Raw genomic sequence first — 24,975 nt, 5'->3', positions numbered from 1 at the left:
AAGCCCTGGAGTGCTTTTGGCTCTATCAGAGCCGAGAGCTCTCCCACTGACATCACTAATGATGTCAGTGGGGCCGGCCCCAAACTGACCCCGTCTGGGCAGCCACGCCCCCGGCATGCCCACCAAAGGGCTGTCCCCCTTTGGTGCGAGACCCATAGCGACGGCTTGGCCGTCGTTATTCGGGTCTCTCGCATGCGCACGACGGAGCCGGCTCTGTCGTGCGCATGCGCACTTGGCCAACATCAACCCGCTTGCGAGCGCTCATCACCTGGCCGCTCGCAAAAGCTGTGGGTGGTCACCCACAGCTTAGCGAGTGGCCAGGAGGCCGGCTAACAAAAAAAAAAGCAGCCGCTCTCATTCCGAGCGGCTCTGAATTAGGTCCTTAGTGTACATCTCTGAATCTACGTCAGGAGCGAGATCGTGGGAGGTGAAAGTTCCGTAAATCCCCAAACTGTGTGTCGGTCCCCACATAGCAGGTAAGAAATAATTACTGAACCTGTTGCAAACGCTTTTCCGCAGCCGCCATGTTCGCACTGGTACGGCCGGTCCCCAGTGTGTGACCTCTCGTGTACCTATGGGGAAACAGACTTTAACATCCTGAGAATGGCTAAACTTCAACAAACGGAACGTCATTTGGGGGAAAAATGAGTTAAATGAACCATCTCTACAGCATGCCAGCTCTCAGCTACACACAGCGTGTCCTGATACACCTGTCCTGGTCCTCTATCCACCATTGCACCATACACAACCTCAGAGACAGGGGAGGGGGGGACATGGATGTGGCCAGAGACAATTACATAAAGCACCAGTCTCAATGGGCCTAGATGTTCTCTTTAAACACAAATTCACCTTCATGTTTTTCTCTGGGTCCTGATCACACATGTCATTCCCAGTGTGTCCAACAGTTATCTAGTTTGGAAACAAATTCATGCAGGATAATATGTTTGGGGGTACGGTACAGTGAATGTAGCACTTATAGGGTTGGGTACAGGATGCCAGCGCTCAGGATCTCGGCGGTCAGAATTCCAACGCCGGCATCCCGATAGGCCGGTTAGTACCCTAACCCAACTCCTATCCCTGAACCTAAATCTCCCTCCCGGCGCCCTAAACCTAATCCCCCCCTCTAGTGCCTAAACCTAACCCTCCCTCCCTAGTGCCTAACCCCACTACTTACCGTCGGGATGCTGGCGGTCGTGATGCCGGTGCTGGGATTCTGACAGGTGTCGGGATTCCGTCGCCGGCATTCTAAGCGCCTGCATCCGGACTGTCAGGATATTGACCGAATCCCCATAATAATGCCCCACTGACGGCAGTACTGGGGAGAGTGCCAATAATACTAAGAATAACCAGCATGATTTGAAGGAACGAGAATCCAGTGGTTACTGGTCATTCATGAGAGCGTAAAAACTGGGCAATGTCCAGGTGTTTGGCCCCTCGTGCCAGGGGCCTAGATAATGTCCATCTAGAAGATGACCAAACACACAGGACTATTGGAACTGTCGTCCGTGCCTGATAATGATCTGATTACAATAGGATCATGATTGGACATCTGTATCAGCTCTTACATGCAGCAATTCCACATGACCGAAGCTACTGCCTGGCGGTGTCCAGGCCAAAATAATATCCTATCATTTCACATGTCTTGTGGATGGCGAGATGCGTGTTCTACACAGGAACATACGGATTACCTTACCGCGGGCTATAGGACGAGCGGCTAATAAATGCGACAGGTTTACCTTGAGATGATGAGCCGTAGTGTAAAGCTTCCCGCAACCATCATAGTCACACCGAAATGCTTTCTCGTTCGTCTGCGGAGGTTTCACCGTTACCCGGGGTGCGTGCCCTTGCAAGACTATCTGCCAAATAGGACGTGGAAAGCAGGGTGAGCCTTTCCCATTAACAAATGCAGTGTTATGGGACGGGCAGGAAATACTGGGTATGTGCTGATCAACCCAAACATCTATCACCCTCCTCCAGCCCCCACAGTAGATTCATGCAAACTGGCCACACGTGATGGACTAATGTAACCACACAAACACAACAATGGTTAAATGGGCACACAAATCAGTAAAAGGGGGAATTGCCACAAACCTGCATTTTCTTCTCTGGCTCGGGCTCATTCATCAAAGTACTGTTGCCCACATTGTCCCCACCTTCAATCGACACCTGAAACGAAACGCACATTCTGTAACACTGCCCCCTGCAAAGGGCGCCGGATATTCGTGGCCGATCTGAAACATGGCGAACTCTACCTTAGCAGCGTACTGCTCTAAAGCGGTGATTGTGTCTGGGTCAATGGTGGCTTCTCCCGTGTGCAGCCCGGCCACGGTGCCGTCGGCCTGGATCGCCAGGATGGTGTCCTGCTGTGGAACCTGTACAGTGTGGTGAATGTATGCCGTTGTGCCGTCCTCCAGCTGCACCGCCTGAACCGAGCTCTGGTCGTAGGAATCTGCTGAGAGAGGAGGACCGGATGCGTAACCATCTTATTTATGGACTGAGTAAATGTACAGATGGAGCAGAGTTTGTTGCAGCGAAAGCTGAGCTAAGGATCGAGGAATCTGTGTTACGTTGTCACTGATCAAGGAATAGATTAGTTTGGGAGGAGTGAATTAAAATGAGAGCGTCTTCGATAAAACGCATAAAACAGTTCAGTCTTTCCTCATTTATAATAAGACAGCGAGAGTGGTACCTTTTGTAGAATGATGAATGTAAGCTGTGGTGCCATCTTCCAGCTGCACCGCCTGCCCATCCTCCAGGCGCAGACTATCTATGGGGGAAACGGACAGCACTTTTACAATTTCACGCTGAATCCATTTTCTGCCGCAGAGACAACTAACTTAGGGGGAGATGCATCAAGTCTTCTAAAGAGTGGAGAGGTTCGCCAAAGCAAGCAATCAACGTCTACCTATCATGTTGTAGAATGTATGTGATGAATGTTACCTTAAAGCTGATTGGTTCACTTGTGGTTCAAAGTGAATCATTGATGTGAGGCGGAAATGTAGATTAGATTGTACAGATATATCCTTCTCATCACTTATTGCAGGACGTTTACAAATGGATGTAGTTAGTATCGCGGCCAGAACCCCGACACCAGTCAGAATCTCGGCGCCAGCATCCCGACTGGTAAGTATTGGGGTTAGGGTTAGGCACTAGGGGGAGAGTTATGCCGTATACACACTAGACGTTAAGTTGGACTATATGAACGATAACGATCTGGTTATCGTTCATAGCGTTCAATATCGTCCAGTGTGTACGCAAGACATCGTTAATGCGGATTGTTATTGACGTCTTTCATCGCCCGTACTTGCAGGGCAACCTGACGATACCGTCAGGTTCTGCAAGAACTGGGATGAGGGAGGGTGCCGACACTGAACGATATAATTAACGACATTGAGCATAGGCTGTGGGGGGAGGTTAGGTTTAGGCTGTGGGGGAGGTTAGGGTTAGGCTGCGGGGGGGAAGGTTAGGTTTAGGCTGCGGGGGGAGGTTAGGTTTAGGCTGCGGGGGGAGGTTAGGTTTAGGCTGTGGGGGAGGTTAGGTTTAGGCTGTGGGGGAGGTTAGAGTTAAGCTGCGGGGGGGAAGGTTAGGTTTAGGCTGCGGGGGGAAGGTTAGGTTTAGGCTGCAGGGGAGGTTAGGTTTAGGCTGCAGGGGGGGTTAGGTTTAGGCTGCGGGGGGAGGTTAGGTTTAGGCTGATGGAAGGGTAGGGTTAGGGTACTTACTGGCAGGTGTCGGCAAATGTGGGGGAGGTTAGGTTTAGGCTGCGGGGGGAGGTTAGGTTTAGGCTGCGGGGGGAGGTTAGGTTTAGGCTGCGGGGGGGAGGTTAGGTTTAGGCTGCGGGGGGAGGTTAGGTTTAGGCTGCGGGGGGAGGTTATGTTTAGGCTGTGGGGGAGGCTAGGGTTAGGCTGCGGGGGAGGTTAGGTTTAGGCTGTGGGGAGGTTAGGGTTAGGCTACGGGGGGAAGGTTAGGTTTAGGCTGCGGGGGGAGGTTAGGTTTAGGCTGCGGGGGGAGGTTAGGTTTAGGCTGCGGGGGTGGTTAGGGTTAGGCTGCGGGGGGAGGTTAGGGTTAGGCTGCGGGGGGAAGGTTAGGTTTAGGCTGCGGGGGGAAGGTTAGGTTTAGGCTGCGGGGGGAGGTTAGGTTTAGGCTGTGGGGGAGGTTAGGTTTAGGCTGCGGGGGAAGGTTAGGTTTAGGCTGATGGAAGGGTAGGGTTAGGGTACTTACTGGCAGGTGTCAGCAAATGTGGGGGAGGTAAGGTTTAGGCTGCGGGGGGAGGTTAGGTTTAGGTTGCGGGGGGGAGGTTAGGTTTAGGCTGCGGGGGGGAGGTTAGGTTTAGGCTGCGGGGGGGAGGTTAGGTTTAGGCTGCGGGGGGGAGGTTATGTTTAGGCTGTGGGGGAGGTTAGGGTTAGGCTGCGGGGGAGGTTAGGTTTAGGCTGTGGGGGAGGTTAGGGTTAGGCTGCGGGGGGAGGTTAGGTTTAGGCTGCGGGGCGAGGTTAGGTTTAGGCTGCAGGGGGAGGTTAGGTTTAGGCTGTGGGGGAGGTTAGGTTTAGGCTGATGGGAGGGAGGGCTAAGTTTAAGGGTAGGGTTAGGGTACTTACTGGCAGGTGTCGGTATCCTAACCCTGTCGGAATGCCGGCGTCGAGAACCTGAGCGCCGGGATCCCGTACCCAACTCGTTTATAAGTACAGCTGGCTGCAGTGTCAGCAAAGAGCAAGCTGAAGGCCGAGGGGCCGGTGCAGAGCTGCATGGTAATAAATGGATATCTTCATCCACATGCAGAGTCGGCCTCATCTATTTGGCCGTCCTGCCCCCATCCATCCAACATTAGCGCACACTTGCGCCAGAGCTATACCTGGTGCAGGAGATCTGTCAGAAATCAGTAAGCGCTCTTCAAACAGACAACTCCGCATAACCCGCGATTCCGCCTACTCGAACATACACTCTGCGTGCGAACATCCCATGTAATAGCCACTCAGCCAAAAGTGGAGATGTGACCGAGTTGCCCGCTGTTGCTGGCAGGTGCGCGAGAACTGCCACGGACCCTGCACAGTGCTAACGGCCGCAAGAACTGCGCACAAAAAGTAACTGCGTGCAACTCTGCTATAAAGGGTTATATTCAGGAAACTCTGTACATATGTAGTAAGACAAGTTAACGCTTACAGACAGATGGACAATTAAATGTGGTTTTATGGGCATCCAATCCACGGCATGCAGGATTAGTGCTAAACAACGATGCAATCTGGTAGCTGCGACGTGTTGCAGGCTCCGCTGGCAGCGCTGGGGTTAATACAGCTGGGTGGCATTTTAAGGACAGAATTTAATACCGCTTACCACTTTTAGGGACATGTTGAACGTAGGCTGCAGAGCCGTCCTCCAGCTGAATGACTTGTCCTTCCATTAATTTACCATCTACAGACAGAACACACACAAATCACAGAATTCTGGAAATTAGAATTAGCCCCGTCTGCTGCCGCCGGAGTCTGCAATCCGCTGTGAGCGGAGGCGTTGGGAACGTACCTTTGGCGGTGTGCTGTATGTACGCTGTGGAACCATCCGCCAGTGTCACGGCTTGTAGACTGACACCTTCCATGGTTTCCATGCTATCTCCATCTGTATGGTGACAGATCTCATTATATATCTGCCTGCGGCTAATAATTTGCATATCATTCTCTTTTGACCACTGATCCCTCCTCTAAGGTATTCAACTAACCGCGGGGTTTATTTATTTATAGTCGGAGTTATTCAATTAGCAGGGATTACCCCCCGCGCATGGAACTGCGAGAAAAAGACACAAAATCGGATTCTCCTGCGGGGAAAAAAAAAATCATTGTTTCCGCAGTTTATGCTGAATCAGTGGGTTTCCGCGCCTGAATCACGTTTTTTTTCGGTGCGGGAAAAAGATAATTAGTCGCGGGGTAAACCCAGCGGAAACTTGAATAGCCCCCAAATAGATGCATCAACTAGTGAATAGATACAAGTGCTCTACAGATCCTGATATATAGCAGGTCATTCCAGCACTAAACCTTTAGATTCAATAAGCTACACATGGGCCAAATTTACAAAGGATGCAAAAAAGTTATCGTGAAGTTCACACATGTATCTAACAAATTTACATATTTTTATATTAAAAGTACTATTTTTTTTTAATAAAATCTGTTTATTTCACAGCAAGAATCAGTATAAAAATCTAAATAAAACAATATTACAAATCAACTGAATCAATTGCGATATATAGCATTGCTGTGGTTATATATACTATAACATTTAACAAGAAAATTAAACACAGTAAAAGGTGCAGTAAAGTGGGGGAAGGGAAAGAAATAAAAGTAAAGCAACTAAACAAAATAAAGCAAATAAACTTATTTAACAGAGTAAAAAAAAATAAAGAATATCCAAAGAAGTCACAATATTAACTATGGAGGCGATTCAATTCAGCGTGATGCTGAATAGCTCCGGGAGGGTGCTCCGGGAGCTATTCAATTCACCGCGCTGTTTGCTAAGTCGGCAAGTGGTTAAGTCGGAGAATGGCGGTTCTTGCGACTTAACCTGGGTGTTTACTTGTGAGAACCGGCATTCTCCGACTAAAGTGCCGGCTGAATGGCTGTCATTGCCGCGCTAAGCAGTAAAACAGCCGCGCGGCCAACACTTTAGTGGGATTTCTCCTTGCATCCCCAGGGGGGTGCGAGAAGAAACCCTTAAGTCCGACCAAACAGCGCTGTGAAATGAATAGCTCCGGGATTCAGCATCGCGCTGAATTGAATCGCCTCCTAAGATTGGCAAACTTTAGGTCAGCTCAGTACAATATAATTGTACATATTGGTGCATATGAGGGTGTGAGGTTGTGGCGAGAGGGTGCAAATAGAATGAGGTTGGAGCCTATTTAACATAAACCATTCCGTATTCTCAAACACTTTCCAGATAGAGGTCTGTATCTCAGCTGGTAGTTTCTCAATAAATTTGCCCCCTTTCTTATGAAATGTCACGACCCCTTTTTCTATATGGAAGGTGGCCAACTTTCGTTCATGATATAGGACCTCATTCAGAGGCGCTCGCAAAATGCGAGCGCTCGCTCTGAATGAGGGCAGCCGCATGTATTTTGTGACCCGCCCTCCTGGCCGCTCGCTAGGCTGTGGGTGACCAACCACAGCTTTAGGGAGCGGCCAGGTTGATGGTCGCGATGGTCAAGACCATTGCGACCATCGGGGCTTTCGACGACACCCTTGTGGTAGGGTCTCGTCTGCCGCAAGCCCCAGTGAGCTTTCGGCTCTATTAGAGACGGAAGCTCACCACTGACATCACTCGCCGATGGATAGCGTGGCCACGTCACTAAAGGGTTGGCTTGCGGCAGTGTTGTGATTCACTACCAACCCTGGTATTGCCCCCGGCCAACAGCGCCCTGCAGGACAGGAACATTTGGCACTGGGGTACCCCGCAGCGTGGCCCCGCTACCCATCAGCGTACTGGTGACTATTAAGGATTTAAATTCTACTGGCCAAAGGGAGGTAATAACTGTATAATAGGTGATACCGAGCAGTTCTATTAAGACTGTGTGCACAGGGACGCCAGTGACACAGTGACCTTTTTCAGCTGTTATATTTGACCGGCCTGTTTGACCTGCTTGATGGAACTTTTAAAAGCAAAACAACTGCTATAAATATACAGGTTGAGTCTCCCATATCTAAATATTCTGAAATATGGAGTATTCCGAAATACTGAATTTTTTGGGCATGACTGGGATAATGAAACCTTTGATTTTTGATGCATCAATTTACACAAACTTTGTCTAAGGCACAAATTATTAAAAATAATGTATAAAATTACCTACAGGCTGTGTATATAAGGTGTATATGAAACATAAATGAATTTAATTTCTGTACACAAACTTTGTTTGAGCCACAAAATTATTGAAAATATAGTATAAAATTACCTGCAGGCTGTGTGTATAAGGTGTATATAACACATAAATGCACCCTGTGTTTATATTTGCGCCCTATTCCCAAGATATTTCATTATTAAATGCAAATATTCCAAAATACGGAATATTCCGTTATCCAAAATACCCCTGGTCCCAAGCATTTTGGATATGGAAGACTCAACCTGTACCAACAAAACAAACAAATTACTATGTTGCAGATTTACCAACAGATTATAGCAATTTGAAGTGATACATTGTTCTGGTTATTTTGCTGGGTTCTCGTTTTCAAAATTTTTTACGCATGTTACTCTATCAATTGGGTATTATGAGCTTATTGCTGCTATTTGTGTGAATTTTTATGCATATTTTAAATAAACCTATCTTTGGTATGATTAAACAAGCCTCCTGTCTGATAATAGAGAGCATCACGTTCACCAAATAAATTCTAGTATCAACGCAGTAATTATTGTTAACTATTTAATTACTTTTGGAGATCATTTTGATCTTTGGGTTTTAAACCAAAAGAATATAGAAGAAGAATATAGAAGAAAAATGAATTTACAACTGCTAATCGTAAATAAATAAGACATGTGTATGTATACATGCTGGAATAACAGCAAGCAACAGAAATGTATGATCAATATATATGGCATGCCTTATACAGGATAAGTGCCATATATAACAACTTTGATCCAATATATGATTATGTGGAAATACAGGGGCGTTGCATATATTTTAATTCACTGAATTCACTACTTTTTTCACTCTGTTTTAATTTTTCGCTGTTCATTTGTCTTAGACAATATTAAATAAATTAATAAAAGTTATATTTTAGATATCCCAGTGCACCACCTTAGGCATTTCATTTTTCTTCTTCTATATTCCTTTGGTTTAATATCCATTGCCTGTGGTAGCACCCCCCAACAGATTATAATTAATACTGGGGGCTACCATTGTCCCTTATTGAGGGGTACAATGTCTTTCTGGTGTGACTAGATAACCCATATTCATGATCTTTGGGTTTTAACCAGACCCTATTAATTATCTTTAACAAAATAACAGCGCCAGGAATTGTAGTGTTTTCACTACATATAGTGGGATAAAAGTATCAACCAATCAGCTCCTGTCATTTTTCAAACACAGCCTGTAAACAGTTAGGAGCTGATGGGTTGGTACTACACGGTATCGGTTACATTTTTTCATACATGTAGGGTAGCTCCCATTGTATCCCAAAAGTAAAGAGAGAAGATCAGTTCTTTAGGGAAAAAGTTTAAGATGGGTTGTAATTTAGCACCAGAGCTTCTGTTAAAATGATCGAAAAGGTTAAGATGTAAACGTTTCGCTTAAAGTCATAGTTATTGTTTCATTTGATCTGTAAGTTCAACTTGGTCAAGTAAGTTACTTGCAAGAGTACAATCCCCCCTGTGTAAGGTGTCGCTTGTCTTCCTACGACACCAGTGTAATATAGATGTCCATTACTAGGAAGCTCAAGACCATTATCCCCCTCTATGCAAGTCTCATTGCTATGCGCCAATGCAGAGGAATAAAGGAGCAAGGTTGCAGTTACCCGTCACAGCCTCGGTAAGACACAGAGTGACATGTCCGCCGTCCCCACCTCCTCCGGTGAACTCGGTCATCCCTTGGGAATCGCGGTTTATTTGGGCTAGCAGCATGTTTTTACCTGGAAGGAAAGAGGAACATTCTGGTCACCAGTGTAGTGCAAGCATGAATTCAGGGCTAATGTGCGATTGTAGACTATAGGCCAGATATTCACAGTTCTACTAGTTACAATATAAATGATACAGCTCCTACGGGACAGAAACAGATGTAGCAGAACAAAAATGGGCTTTCTTCAGTAGCAGAAACACAAAGGGGGTCAATACAATTATGTGTGAGTTGGCGTGAGTTGGCTTGTGCGAGACGTTTTCACGGCAAACTCGCACTGCGAAGTGCAATTGCAATCCAATTCCAAACTCGCATTGTTCTTCAGAAGGAAACACATGTTTTCATGTACGTATCTCCCTGAGGGTGGGAGATAGTAGGGAAAATCTTTACTTTAAGGTACAAAATGTCAGGACACAGTGCAGAACCCCATATAGCCCCCCTTCCCTAATGACTAATTAGGCTTTAGAAGTTTCCAATTAACTTAATTGGCCCAATAACTACATGTCATTTCTGTGTTCAAATAAATGGCCTCAAATTACCCCCAAATCAACTTTTTCACAAGTTAGAGCACCAAAAATGTAATTAAAGTATTTTTAAACCAAAAAATAAAACTTTTTTTTTTTTTTTTTTGCATTTTTCACTTAAATTTTGAGATTAAATGGAAAAAGTAAAAAATTGCACAAATCAGCCATTTGATACCATTTAAAAACCTTCAGTACTTTCCTTATACAAAGTAATAGCCTTCTACAGGGACGGACTGGGGCTCCAGACCAGCCATGGCATGAATCTCTTTGCGCGCGGCAGCTAACCACACAGGGGAGTGGCATCACCACACGGGTGTGTGGTCGCCACACAGGAGCATGGTCTCACCACACGCCCCCGTCTCTCAGTATCCTGGCCATGCAGTGCGCCGGGAGGTGAAGCTGCTCGGCCAAGGTTTCAGTCCGGACCGGCCCATCAGGCCATCGACCCTTCTGGAATTTTACCAGAAGTGCCAGATGGCCAGTCCGGCCCTGGCCTTCTATACAGTCCTGCTAATGAAATTATCACTTTTTTTTGGAGTCCAGGATGTTCTCCCCACTTTTTCATGCTCTTCTCCCAAGTCGCATGCTATACAAAATGTGCACACCCTCACCTCGAGTAGCGCGCGTTGGCATTTCTAATTGGATTGTGCTTTTCTCGGGAGCAAACAATCGTGCGAAGTGTGAGAGATTCATGAAACAAACACGCACTTGCACACTCGCACCTAGTTGGATTGACCACAGAGAGTGGAACTTGGTAATTGCCCGTCTCCCCTGCGCCAGCATAGTTGGACAGGAAATGTAGTCCACAGATTGCCATGGGCACAATACCCACTGTGGCTCAGGCACTGTCTGGAGGTGCCATAATTTTCCCCATAGCATAACTCACAGTCCATGCCCCAGATTCAATAAATAAAGAGTACATCCCCTTTATCCTTCTGTTACCAATGATCATCTGAAAATGCTGAGTAATGTCAAATATAAGGAAAAAACAACAAGTTTCCCTAATCAATCACAAAGGGTTTTGATTACATAGGTGTGCACCCCTTTTGCTAAGATACACCAACATAAACTCTCTGGTACAATGAGGAGTTGTCAGCAGAGGTCACGTCAGTATTGACTGGAGTCCACTTGTGCACAATGATCGGATATCAATGAATTGCAAAATAAATACAATCAAACACTTCATTGTGAGATCAAACACTTCATTGTGAGATCAAAGAACAATCAAAGCGTATACGTGTAAAGGTTATTAAAAAGCATCAATCAGGGGGAGAATATAAGAAGCTTTGCAAGACTTTTAATATACCCAAACCAATGTCATGCCCATCATGACAAATACCAACCTTAGACTGGCCTTCCCGGGCTGGGGTATAGAGGAGGAGCCATCTGAGCTGCATGTCTCTAAAGAAATTAACTATTGGTGCCCAGACTCCACCTGTCACCCTATACCCCAGCGTACTCCCTGTGTCCCCTATGGACAGGTTCTCGTGACTAAACACCATGTTTAAGGCGCGAGAACGCTCGAGAACGAGCATTCTCCGACATAACAGTGCGATGAATTGGATGGCTCCGGGAGCTCTTTCCTGGCGCTGTTCAATTTGCATTGAATTGAATAGTGCCCACTGATACTTATCAGAAACAGCATGTAACCATAGGGATGCAACCATAGCATGTGAGATGCACCCACTCACATGAGCATGGCATAGCACCCAGCAGCTCGGACTAAAGTATTCACTACTGTATTAGGATGGCAGGACAGTCCCATAATAGCTGCATTTTTAGCAGGATGTATTTAGATGCTAAAATGTAACACACAATAATTAAAGTGCTACAACTTTATTTTGTACATCTCTCAAGTAAATAACACATAAACAAATCTATTTTCTGTCATAGAGATAGATGAAGGATTTACTCTTAACATAACATAAGGTCATCTTATTCCGCAGTACATATCCTAACCCACTGCTCCATGCTCCTTCCTCACTATATACCCCATCTGTGTCGCCCCTGTCTGTCTGCCCCTCCCCTTTAGAATGTAAGCTCTCACGAGCAGGGCCCTCGTCCCTCACGTTCTTCTCCTATCCCTACGTATAGTATCATGTACTCCTAACTCCCCAATTGGCACCCAGCATTTGGTTGCTGAGGCCCTGCTGTTTGTGTTATGCAGCTATGTGTATAAACCATGACCTTGTCCTACATTGTTTTGTATTATTATTAACTGTTTTTCTTGTGTGCTCATTTATGTACTGTGTAAGGCGCTGTGGAACCTTTGTGGTGCCATATAAATAAAGGATAATAATAATAGGTGAAGAAGAAATGGAGAGAATATGGCACAACTGTGAGTATGTGTAAAGCCGGCCGTCCTGTATAGCTCAGCAGTAATGCAAGAAGAGGTCTATGGTGACAAGGCCTTCCATGGCAGAGATTGGAAGCACTATCCATGGTACCACAACAGCCCAGGCAATTTGGCACTTTATGGAAGGGGGGAACCACTGCTGAAGGAACCGCACATGAAACCTGGTCCAGGAGGTTTACAGATAGATTGTGGGAGACCCACATTCCAAGTAAGGAATGGGGGGTGGGGTTGCTTTCTGTATTCAGAACTAGAAAACATCTCATGGTAGAGGTCACAAAGTGGATAGAGCAAGATATAGACCAGCAGTATGCAACTGCTGTGGAACTATACATCCCAGCATTCCCTGACACAGCTTTAGCATGCCTTAGCTGTGATGTGCAGTTACACAGCAGCTGATTTGCCACAAGTTGCCTACTCCTGATATAGACAAACATGCTGCATTTTGCGATATGATGGGAGAGATTAAATACAATAAAATAAAAATGAATGTCTGGAGTGGCCCAGTCAAAGCACTGACCCATCCAATATCTGTGGAATGACATAAAATCCCTTTTCACCAATCGTCTTCATTCATTCTGATGGAACTCTCGCAAAATAAAGAATAATGGGTGAAAATTAATAATAAGTTGTTAAAGATCTGAATATCCTTATAAATGTAACTGCAGCTAAAGGTGCTTCTACCAAGTATTAAACCAAAGGGGTAAATACTTATATGTAATCAATTGTACTTGTTTTTGCATTTTAGTAAATTAAGTTATAGAGATGCATACTTTTATTGATATTAAAATATTTGGGGGTAAGAATTCCTGGGAGAAAAATACATTTTGATCCCATAATGCATGTAAAATATACCAAAGGGGATGAATACTGTTTATAGCCACTGTATAACATAGGATGGATGGATAGATAGATAGATAGATAGATAGATAGATAGATAGATAGATAGATAGATAGATAGATAGATATGAGATAGAACAAGGAACAGACATAAACAATAAACAGCTGCTATGGAACTACACCTCCCAGCATTCCTTGCCACAGTTTTGCTGTAAAACTCTGTCCGAGCATGCTGGGATTTGTAGTGCCACAGCTGCTGGCATGCCACATGTTGACTACTTCCAGGACAGATCATTAGATGCATTTTCTTCCAATTTGTGATGCAAATTTAAAATGATATAATACGGGAATGGAGGTTTCTACATTATGTGCCCTAACATTTATGTGTTAATGCTCTAGTGTAAAATATATTGTACATTATGTACTGGATGTTTTTACTACTATTCTGTACTGAGTATATTACTCTCTTTTTTTCATATACTTATATAATGTTTATTTCTGCTGTAAATGTTGTTTTTTCTGCTATGCTCTGCAGTTTGTGAATATGTTATTTATATTAGGTGTTCTATATTCGCTGGATGGATATGCCTAACGATTTAATGTGTGATAATTATTGTGGTTTGTTTTATTGTATTGTTCAATTGGAAAATATTTTCAATAAAAAATATTCAATAAAAAAAAAAAAAAAATGATATACCATTGACTTTGCTAGTACAACAGGTGCCCCTAATACAGTGTATACTGATCTGTAAATCCTGCAGCAGGTACAGACAGTGAGGACAGCGCTATTACAGAATTTATCATCTATTAATAGGCCCAAATTGGTATATATTTAATCTGTCGGTGTAAAAAATATCATATGCATAGTATGGTGAAATTCCTTCTAATAAAACACACATAAATACATGGACTATATTAAAAAAATTGGAATTTTATTTACCCCATTTACAAGCACAATTAAATGTGTGTTCCAATTTCAGAGAATTAGAATTTATTGTGCCCAGGGAGCCTGATTTCCCTACAGCTCTGTATTACGCAGGCTGTGCTATAGATTACTTATTAGCCACCTTACATCCAGACTGCAATGAAACAGCGCCACCAAGTGGCTTGGTATTGCAAACTGCAGGTAGCTAACAGCAGATTTAACCAATAGGGCTAAGTGACAAACCTTGGGAAGTGTGCACACACAGCGCTTCTTTATGGGCCCAAGTTTGCCCAATTGTTCGTTCAGGAGACAAAATTAGTACTGTGTTTAATAAACTTGTAAATTTTTGTTTATTTCTAATTTTTTTCCCAGTAAAAACTTGTCGAAATGCCACTACAAATGCGCTTTTCTGTAAAAGTGCAACTGGAAGATGCAAAATGCGTTACAAGTACAGGGCGAGACCCAATCTTAGAGGGGCCACGAAAGTCATGCCCTTTTAAGGGTGGAAAATGGCAGTGCCCCCTCCCCTGTTAATGTGCACTCTCTGCCCATTTATTTAGTTAAACAATCTCATGCCTCAAAACGAAATCTGGTTGTTGCAGTTCCTGCACTAATCTGTAGTCAGCGAGCATTGCCCCAATCCCCTCAACTCCTCCCACTAATGGGTGTAAACTGTTATACCCTGACAGATACTTCCATTGTGGAAAAATAAAACAAATAACTGATACCTTTTAAGCATGTATTGGTCTTCACTACCCTACAAATCATTATCTTCTTTTGAAAAGATCTCTGGTTGCAAAGAAAAATTGCTGCCAGACACACGCAGAATCACAGATCTGACCAAGTCATGGGGGTAGAATTAAGGTGAGGGGGTATTCACAGTGTAGGCAGAGCACAGAGGGTCATTCCAAAGTATCTCTGCACACTAAATCATGTTACTGTAGTTGCCATGGTAGTCCAGACTCATAAATTAATAGCAGCCTGAATAATAAAAATAAGGGAAAATAGTAATTTACCAGTATCTTCTTATAGCCTGCCAGTGATTTATGTCAATCACCGTCGGGTGAATTGATGCCGTGTGCACGCACACAGCATCTGTTCACCCTACAGGGAGAGCTTGGGGGCAGCCCAGCATCTCTGTGAGTGCTAGGCATGCCCCCACGGTGATGTAAAAGGGGTCTTGTCTCAAAGACATGCCCCCTTCCCAAGTGACCATGCCCCCTTTTCAGACCGAAGTGCCCTTTTCTCAGCTAGGAGCTCTGCCCCAGGGTCCCTCTAGAATTAACACTACACACACAAATAAATAAATAAATCCCCCCCCCACAACCAGCCCTGCTATTGCCCGCTCCCCTTACTGCGGTGGGTGCAGGGTTAACGGTAATAAACAGACGGCCTATAAATACCAGCAAGCCTGGCCCAGCATGCTGGCCCTTGTAGAACCACAAGTGCCAGCATGCCCGGACATTTAGGGCCAAGCCTGGTACATGTAGTCCCACCTGACTAAATAAAAATAAAGAAGACAAGACACCGACTTTTGTAGTACTTTATTTAAAAAGAAAAAAAAAATTCCCCCACACATCCCTATAAACACTTTAATACTCCCAGCAGAAACCATGGCCTTTGCAAAGTAATAATCAGACAAAATGTTTCTATGGAGGACATTGTCATTCACGGACACTCTTCATAGAAATGAATGGGGAACAGCCGATTGGCTGAGAGACCGCTCCCAGGCAATCAGCGCCTTCCCATTAATTTCTATGGAGTGATCTGGAGTGACCTGGCCACATTAGTGACGGGACCCTGCGCGGGCACAGTTCATCTGTTTTTATTGTTTTGCAAAGACTGGTGGATGCTATATGGATCGAAAAGGCCTGATATAAGGATTTTATGGGGGAGTGATTATTTATTAAAGGTATACAACATTCGGTGTGTGTCTTGTCTTATATATATATCTATATATATTATTTATTTTCTTTATAGGCGGACTACAAGTGCCAGCAGGCCCTTAATGTCTGGGCATGATGGCACTTGTGGTTCTACAAATGAGGCCTGTTAGGACTTGTAGACCACCTGTAAAGAATATTTAACTATTTATATGCTGCACGGCCCCAACTGTATACAGCGTGGGTCACGCAGCGTCTGAGTCGAGCGCTAGTGCTCAGCAGCGCTGCCTGGCCCAAAGTAATACTGTAACACAATGTAAAACTTCATCCCCGGGCCAGTCAGTAAGTGCCGGTTTGTTTGTTTTTTTGTCAATTCTGAACGGGGGAGTGGGGGAAGGGGGGAGCGGAGCAGGGTTAAATTTAAATACAATTCAATTCCCGGATTGAAATAATGGGCCGGGATTGGCCTCCCTAATTCCAGCTGTTGGCTGGCCAGTTTGAGGCTGGCTAATGGTATGCTGGGAGAACCGTACGCTCCGCATATCCTTCTATAGCATTATTCCCCTGATTGGTACAGCCTTGTGCTTATTATTGGAAAATAGGGGAAACTTAAACCAGAGGTCCTGGGCTAGTTATTGTTTTAGGGGAAGGACCCCACATATTTGTTTTCTAATAAACCATTTATCTTCTTATCAACATCTGGGTGATCAGCGGTCTGGTCCCTGGATTTTTAAAAACCTTTTCACCCAAACAGACAACCAGGATTGGAAGAATAGACACCCCCCCCCAATGAGCAGGTGAGTTATGACAACAAAAGGTGCTTTGAGCCCAGCAATAAAATGAGAGATATGGTGAGAACTTACCTTTGTTATCTCTCTTTCAACGAAGTCCACAGGGTGACCTTGGGGGTGTAGGTGATGCAGAGTCATCTGGGCACCTTATGCAGTAAACTTTTCTTCCCAGGATGCAATTGGGTCTCCCTCTATCCCCCTCCCCCGGGCCAGAGGCTCCTCAGTTTCGAAGCAAGCCAAAGGAGGATAAAAGAGAGAGAAGAAAGTCTGGAACACATTAGAATCACATTCTCACACAGAAGGAGACGGAAAACCGGTGAACAGAGCGAAGCCCAGCTGAAGCACAGATGCGTCAGGGTGGGTGCCCTGTGGACCCTATGGACTTCGTAGAAAGAGAGATAAAAAAAAAAGGTAAGTTCTTACCATAGCTCATTTTCTACTTCAGGGTCCATAGGGGGTCCACAAGGTGACCTTGGGGATGTCCCAAAGCAGTGCCCTCAAGGGTGGGGATGCTCCTGTGCAGAGAAGAGATTCCGCCACCCGAAGGAAGCATCCTGAGAGGCAAAGGTATCAAATGCATAATACCGTGAAAAGGTCTGGACAGAGGACCACGTGGCCGCCTTACAAAGCTGAACAGCCGAGGTGCCACGGCGAGCTGCCCACGAAGGACCCACAGACCGAGTAGAATGAGCAGTAACAGACGGCGGCACTGGAAGGCCCCCATGAGTGTAAGCCATGCGAAGCCACCTAGCCAAAGTTTGCTTATTGGTTGGCCATCCCTTCTTGTGGAATCCACAAAGGACAAACAAGGAGTCTGATTTCCGAAGGGAACTAGTATGGCCCACATAAATCCTGAGGGCACGTACCACATCCAATGAGGCCTCACCTGCCGAGAGGTCTGGGGAAGTAAAGGCCGGCACAATAATTTCCTCATTAATGTGGAAACTAGAGACCACCTTAGGAAGGAAACCAGGGTGAGTCAGAAGCACCGCCCTGTCATGGTGAAAAAACAGAAATGGGGAACGACGAGAGAGCCCCCAAATCAGACACTGTTCTGGCAGAAGCAATAGCCAGAAGAAAAACGATCTTAGCAGTAAGCCATTTCAGGTCCACCGAGTCCAGGGGTTCAAATGGAGGGCCCTAAGGACAACAGCCAAATCCCAAGGCACCACAGGAGCGACAAAGGGATGCTGAATGCGAAGGACCCCTTAAAGGAAAGTGCAGATATCAGAAGAAGGAGCAATCCTTCGCTGGAACCACACTGAAAGGGCAGAGACATGCACCTTCAGGGAAGCAAGGCGGAGACCAAGGTCCAAACCAGCCTGATTGAAAGCCAAAACTCTGGATACCCTAAATACTTGGGGGTCGTAACCTCTGGGACAACACTATTCAAAGTAGGTATGCCGCACCCTGTGGTAAATCCTAGCAGAGGCAGGTTTCCATGCCCTGAGCATGGGCATGGTGTTAACCACAGAGCCGGAAAACCTTGAACCTTAGGAGGGATGTCTCAAGGGCCACGCCGTCAAAGACAGACGACCCAGGTCCGGGTAAAGGCAAGGACCTTGAGACAACAGGTGTGTTGAGGCAACAGCAATGGAGTGTCGATTGAGAGACTCTGAAGATCTAAGTACCAGTGACGTCTAGGCCACGCTGGAGCCACCAGCAGGGCAGTCTCTCCTTCTTGTTTGAACTTCCGAATTACTCGAGGAAGCAGGGACATGGGAGGATACAGCTACACAAACCAGAAGGTCCACTTGACCAACAAAGCGGCTACCAAGAGAGCCTTGGCGTCTTTTGTCCTGGACCCGTACAGAGGCAGTTTGTGATTTTGTCGAGAGGCCATGAGGTACACGTCCGGAAGGCCCCACTTGTCCACTAGGAGCTGAAACACCTCTTGGTGAAGAGACCATTCTCCGGGATGCACGTCGTGGCGGCTGAGGAAGTCCGCTTCCCAATTGAGAACTCCTGGAATGAACACTGCCGATATGGCTGGTAGATGGCCTTCCGCCCATGTCAGGATACGTGACACCTATGACATAGCCATCTAACTTCGAGTTCCTCCCTGATGGTTTATGTAAGCCACTGTAGTGGAGTTGTCCGAATTAACTTGCACAGGCTTTCCGTGAAGTATGAGTCTTGCTTGTTGTAGGGCCCTGAAGACTGCCCGAAGTTCCAATTTGTTGAACGGTAGAGCAGATTCTTCTGGTATCCACCTCCCTTGAAAGGAGTGTGGACCTGTCACTGCACCCCAACCCCGAAGACTAGCGTCCGTTGTCAGAAGGACCCAGTCCTGAATCCAAAAGGGGCGCCCCTTGGTGAGGTGGACCAACTGAAGCCACCCAGTCAGAGCTAGACGTACCTCCGGAGAGAGTACCATCGTTTGTGTCCTTATCCGATGTGGTAATCCGTCCCACTGGGAGAGGATCAATTTCTGCAGAGGTCGGGAATGTAACTGGGAATATTCCACCATGTCGAATGTCGACACCATGGATCCCAGTAACTGCATGGCTGAGTATATGGACACACAGCGACTGTGGAGGTATCTGCGCACTCGCGTCTGCAAAGTAGAGATTTTGTCTGCTGTCAGAAAAATCCTCTGCTGTTGGGAATCCAACAGAGCTCCCAGATGGAGCATCCTTTGAGATGGGATCAGGGAGGACTTCCGTGCATCTCTAGGACAGATATTGTCAGCTGTAGGTGGTGGTGGTGAAGTACCTCTGGAGACCCTGCCAACAGCATGAGGTCGTCCAGGTATGGAATAAGGTGGACCCCTTGGAGCCGCAGATGGGCTGCCATTACTGCCATAACTTTTGTAAACACCCGAGGTGCAGTAGAAAGGCCAAACGGCAGGGCCTGAGACTGGAAATGATGTTGAGACACAGCAAACCTGTCAAAACGTTGGTGTGCTGAAGCAATCGTAATATGCAGGTATGCATCCTGCATATCCAGAGACACCATAAAATCCCCAGGTTCCATAGCTAGTATAATGGAACGAAGAGTTTCCATCTTGAACCGAGGTACCCTAAGGAGCTTGTCTGATTGAAGATACAGTCAAGTGCATAAATATTGGGACATTGACAGAATTTTCATATTTTGGCCTCTATTCACCACCACAATGGCTTTGAAATGTAACAAACAAGATGTGCTTTAACTGCAGACTTTCAGATTTAATTTGAGGGTAATTACATCCAAATCAGGTGAACGGTTTAGGAATTACAACGGTTTCTATATGTGCCTCCCACTTTTTAAGGGGCCAAAAGTAATGGGACTATCAACTCAAAAGCTATTTCATTGTACAGGTGTGGGCTATTCCCTCATTATTTCATTATCAATTAAGTAGGTAAAAGGTCTGGAGTTGATTCTAGGTGTGACATTTGCATTTGGAATCAGTTAGTGACAGCTCTTTGGATCTCATTTTGAGAGTTGACAGCATCAGTGAAGCAAGCCATCATTAGGCTGAAAAATCAAAACAAACCCATCAGAGAGATAGCAAAAACATTAGGTGTGGCCAAATCAACTGTTTGGAACATTCTTAAAAAGAAAGAATGCACCAGAGAGCTCAGCAACATCAAAAGACCCAGAAAACAACTGTGGTGGATGACAGAAGAATTATTTCCCTGGTGAAGAAAAACCCCTTCACAACAGTTGGCCAAATCAAGAACACTCTCCAGGAGGTAGGTGTACATGTGTCAAAGTCAACAATCAAGAGAAGACTTCACAAGAGTGAATATAGAGGGTTCACCACAAGATGTAAACCATTGGTGAGCCACAAAAACAGGAAGACCAGATTAGAGTTTGGAGAAGAGAAGAGTATGGAGAAGGAAAGGAACTGCTGATGATCCAAAACATACCACCTCATCAGTGAAGCATGGTGGTGGTAGTGTCATGGAGTGGGCATGTATGACTGCCAATGGAACTGGTTCCCTTGTATTTATTGATGATGTGACTGCTGACAAAAGCAGCAGAATGAATTCTGAAGTGTTTTGGGCAATATTATATGCTCATATTCAGTCAAATGCTTCAGAACTCATTGGACGGTGCTTCACATTGCAGATGGACAATGACCCGAAGCATACTGCAAAAGCAACCAAAGAGTTTAAGGCTAAAAAGTGGAATGTTATGCAATGGCCAAGTCAATCCCCTGACCTGAATCCGATTGAGCATGCATTTCACTTGATGAAGACAAAACTGAAGGGAAAATGCCCCAAGAACAAGCAGGAACTGAAGACATTTGCAGTAGAGGCCTGGCAGAGCATCACCAGGGATGAAACCCAGCGTCTGGTGATGTCTATGCGTTCCAGACTTCAGGCTGTAATTGCCTGCAAAGGATTTGCAACAAAGTATTAAAAAGTGAAAGTTATTATTTTGGTATTGTATTATATTTACGTGTGTTTTTATTTTATTTTACTTTACTATTTTTGTATTTGTGTTTTCCTTGTTGAAAAATCAATAAAAATTTATTGGAAAAAAAAAAAAAAAAGTGAAAGTTAGATTTAGGATTGTTTAGTTTGTCCCATTACTTTTGGCCCCTTAAAAAGTGGGAGGCACATATAGAACCCGTTGTAATTCCTACACCGTTCACCTGATTTGGATGTAGTTACCCTCAAATTAAATCTGAAAGTCTGCAGTTAAAGCACATCTTGTTTGTTCCATTGCAAAGCCATTGTGGTGGTGAATAGAGATGAAAATTATGTCAATGTCCCAATATTTATGCACCTGACTGTAGGTTGGTGGGATCCGTTCGGTTTTTGAACCAGAAAAAGGCTGGAATAATAACTCATTCCCCTCTGGGATAACGGGACCGACACAATGACGACAGCCTGGAGCATGGATTGTACTGCATTTGAATGGCCAAAGCCTTGTCCTTGTTGGACAGGAGGCCTGTGATGAAGACTGATGGGGAGGCTGTCTGCGGAAGGAGAGGGCATACCCCCGAGAGACCACTTCTCTCACCCAGGTGTCTGTAGTAGTCTGACACCAGCACTGGGCGAATTGAAGAAGTCTGCCTCCAACCCTGGGATGCCCCAGGGGGAGGCCCGCCCCGACAGGCTGAGGGTTTGTCATAAGACTTGGCAGCTGGACGTCTCGCACTCCAGGCTTGCTTCTTAGGCTTGGTAGATTTCTTGGTGGAGGACAGCCTAGGAAAGGACTGGGTTCTGGCCTTACCTGGGGCCTGATAGGATGAAGTCCAAAACCCCGAGGGAGCAGGAGCAGATGGCAGACAAGCCGACTTAGCTGCTGCCAGTGTATCCACAATTTTGTCCAAATCTGGGCCGAAGAGGACCTTACCATTATAAGGTAAACACTCCAAGCCCTTCTTGGAGTCCGCATCTGCCCTCCAAGAACGAAGCTACAGGGAGCGGCGAGCCGCAATAGCCGCCGTGGAGATCTTGGCATTCAATTAGCTGACATCCAAGGCCGCTTCTTTTATACAAGAAGCCGAATCTCGCAGATTGCCCACAAGAATCAACTGCTCCCTTGTCGCATCTGAAGACAAGGACCCCTCCAGGGTGTGTGCCCAACATTCCATAGCCCGAGCCACCCAGCAGATAGCCATAGCTGGGAGAGTCGCGCTTTTAACCAAGCGCGTAACGTGGGAATCCACCGCCGGTGAAGTTTCCCATTTAGAGAAATAGTCCTCAAATAGCAAATGGATAAGCAGGGGCCAGGCGTTTCTGAGGCTGGTAATGCTTCCCAGGATTTTTCCATGTCACCTCCAGATGGTCCACCAGCTGGTCGGACAAAGGAAAAATAGCTGCGGCCGCCTTTGCAGGCTTAAAAAGAGCATGTCTGGACTTAGGTGCTGGAGGATCGTCCTCCTCTATGACCAAGGCAGCACGGACAGCTTGTATCAGACCCGGGATATATATCTTAGACTTGGACTCCCTCTCACGTATGGAAGAGTCGGAGTCAGAGTACCCCGACAACACCTGTGTTAGGGCTCAGAGAGAGAAAAGGTACAGGGAAAGTAAAATGGCTGACAGTCAGAAAGCGAAACTCAGACAGACAGCGCTAGCATACAGTCACATACAATGCGGAATAATAAATACCTGCACTAAATCGCACTTTACTGGTCAACTACACAGACAAAAGTGCTACATTCACTGACCACCGTCCAATAGAAGAGGTATGTAGGGAGACCCGGACTCCGCACCGCCTGCCTGCTTTCTGCGACACTCAGCCAGGAAGATGGCCGCCGGAGATCACTGAGGAGGCGGAGCCTGAGGAGGGAAGCTGCCACAGCCCAGCCAGACTGCGGTGGAAAGGCACGATGTGCAGCGGGGAGGAGTCGGCTGTTAGACAGGGAAGGCTGCCTCCACTGGCCAGCGTTTAAGACCTGGGACGCTGGAGCATTACGCAGAACTCCAGCCCAAAGTCCCAGGTGGCTTAGTGGGGACGCAGGACTCAGTGCCTGGCCCCACTTGCTGTCATCCCCAGGGAGTCCCCCGCCCTGGGGGAAAAGACTGCGACTCGGCGAGCACCACCACGGTGATACGCCGCTTACCTGCATCCCCGTAGCGTCCGGCCGCAGTCCAGGGATCCTCCGGGGTCCCTGCTAGCCAAGACCTCTGAGGCCCGCCGAGATCCCCGGATCAGTATCGGCCGTCGCTATGTAGAAGCAAACTTCTTTTCAAATAAAAAATCTTCGGGGGCTGCGTCAACTGCCCCCCCTGCATGTCAGTGACCCAATTCTTGCCGGGCACCCAACGAAACTGAGGTGCCTCTGGCCCGGGGGTGGGGTATAGAGGGAGACCCAAGTGCATCCTGGGAAGAAAAATTTACTGAGTAATTCGCCCGGATGACTCGGCATCACCTATACCCCTATACCCCCAAGGTCACCCTATGGACCCTGAAGTAGAAAATATCCTGTTATAGTTCCTCCCCACTGCTGCATAGCAGCGCAGTGTGCTCAGGTCAGTATAAGAAGTCCTGTTCAGCAGTCTGGTCACTTCTATGATATCTCTTTCATCCACTCCATTAACCTGACTCAAGCATGTGATTGCTGGTAATCCAAAGCTTGCACAATACTCTATGTACTGGTTTATTTGGCTGACATGACTTTTTACTCTTTTCAATAGGGGATGTCAGAGAGATAAGGTGGTGAGAAAGTGCCAACAGGCATATCTGTGAAATATGCACCTGCAGGTGGTAAGGGTGGCGATTAGTATGATCACTCCCCCCCTCGATCTGCCACTGGGTAATGCCACGTCATTGGCTGGAGTGCATTCTGCGGGACCCAGCCATCTTTCGGAGTCCCCTGCCACCGGTTATATATTAAAACACTGTTACCGTCATGGCCTGCTAAAGCGTTTTATGTTACTAGAATACACCTTATCGTTTCATGGGTATACTGCTTTAAACTGAATAAAACAGATACAAACTTTCAGAGTACATAAACCTCGGCAACCAATCAGACACTGCCCATCATTAGTCTTCCCTAATGAAGTGGAACATACTGGTTTGTATATTAATGTGAGGAAAAATGACACCCTCTTTCACATAATTTAATCTGACAGACAAACGTTCAGTTTGTCTAATCTGCTGGCCATCTCATATCCTAATTTATGATAAATACAATCTCACATGACAAATGACCCATAACGAATTTTAGTTTGTCATTATTTATTCAGCTAAACATATGCCAATATGAAGATTCCACGTGTGAGAATGTAAGGACACCCTTACTGCTGCCGTATTAATACTGATGGTGATTATTGCTGAGTGGGTCACATAATTACTCGACACAAGGACGTGCCCCCACCTCTAAATAAAAGCAGACCCTTTGGCAGTTCAGTCTGGTGTATTCATGCTTGAGTTGTCACTGTGCCAAGGAGAAGGGACATCTGCAGTGGTCTTATAGAAGCAACTACTAATGCTCATCCATCTAGAACAGGGATGGGGAACCTCAGGCCGTATAAGGCCCCCGGAATCATTCGGTCTGGCCCTCTGAGCTTTTTTTCTGCTAGCCTCATCTGGCTAGTGGGCTGTCATGAATGGCACCCTGCAGCCAGAATCTATGCAGCAGTGCCGCCTGGAAGCCTCAGACTGTCACACCGCTGCCTTTACAAATCCTCAGGATGCTCC

At 46.1% G+C, this 24,975-nt stretch overlaps 1 protein-coding gene across 3 annotated transcripts in view; it reads right to left on the bottom strand.

Annotated features, from left to right (window-relative positions):
- Positions 1-24,975, bottom strand: part of ZNF143 (zinc finger protein 143) — a 57,360-nt gene that overhangs the window by 16,253 nt on the left and 16,132 nt on the right. Inside the window, exons 2-9 of one of the 3 annotated variants that reach the window (XM_088447089.1) lie at positions 9,477-9,590; positions 5,512-5,604; positions 5,326-5,403; positions 2,690-2,767; positions 2,253-2,452; positions 2,092-2,166; positions 1,737-1,856; positions 497-572 (exon numbers count right to left, since the gene is read on the bottom strand). In XM_088447089.1, the coding sequence (XP_088303215.1) occupies positions 497-572; positions 1,737-1,856; positions 2,092-2,166; positions 2,253-2,452; positions 2,690-2,767; positions 5,326-5,403; positions 5,512-5,604; positions 9,477-9,590 (834 nt within the window). The remainder of the gene's footprint in view (positions 1-496; positions 573-1,736; positions 1,857-2,091; positions 2,167-2,252; positions 2,453-2,689; positions 2,768-5,325; positions 5,404-5,511; positions 5,605-9,476; positions 9,591-24,975) is intronic. The other 2 variants (XM_088447090.1, XM_088447091.1) reach the window with 2 other exon arrangements.

Source organism: Taudactylus pleione, unplaced genomic scaffold, assembly GCF_031769625.1.
Source record: "Taudactylus pleione unplaced genomic scaffold, aTauple2 ptg000418l, whole genome shotgun sequence".
In the NCBI taxonomy this organism is placed as follows: domain Eukaryota; kingdom Metazoa; phylum Chordata; class Amphibia; order Anura; family Myobatrachidae; genus Taudactylus; species Taudactylus pleione.
This window is presented reverse-complemented; position numbering and strand designations above follow the sequence as displayed.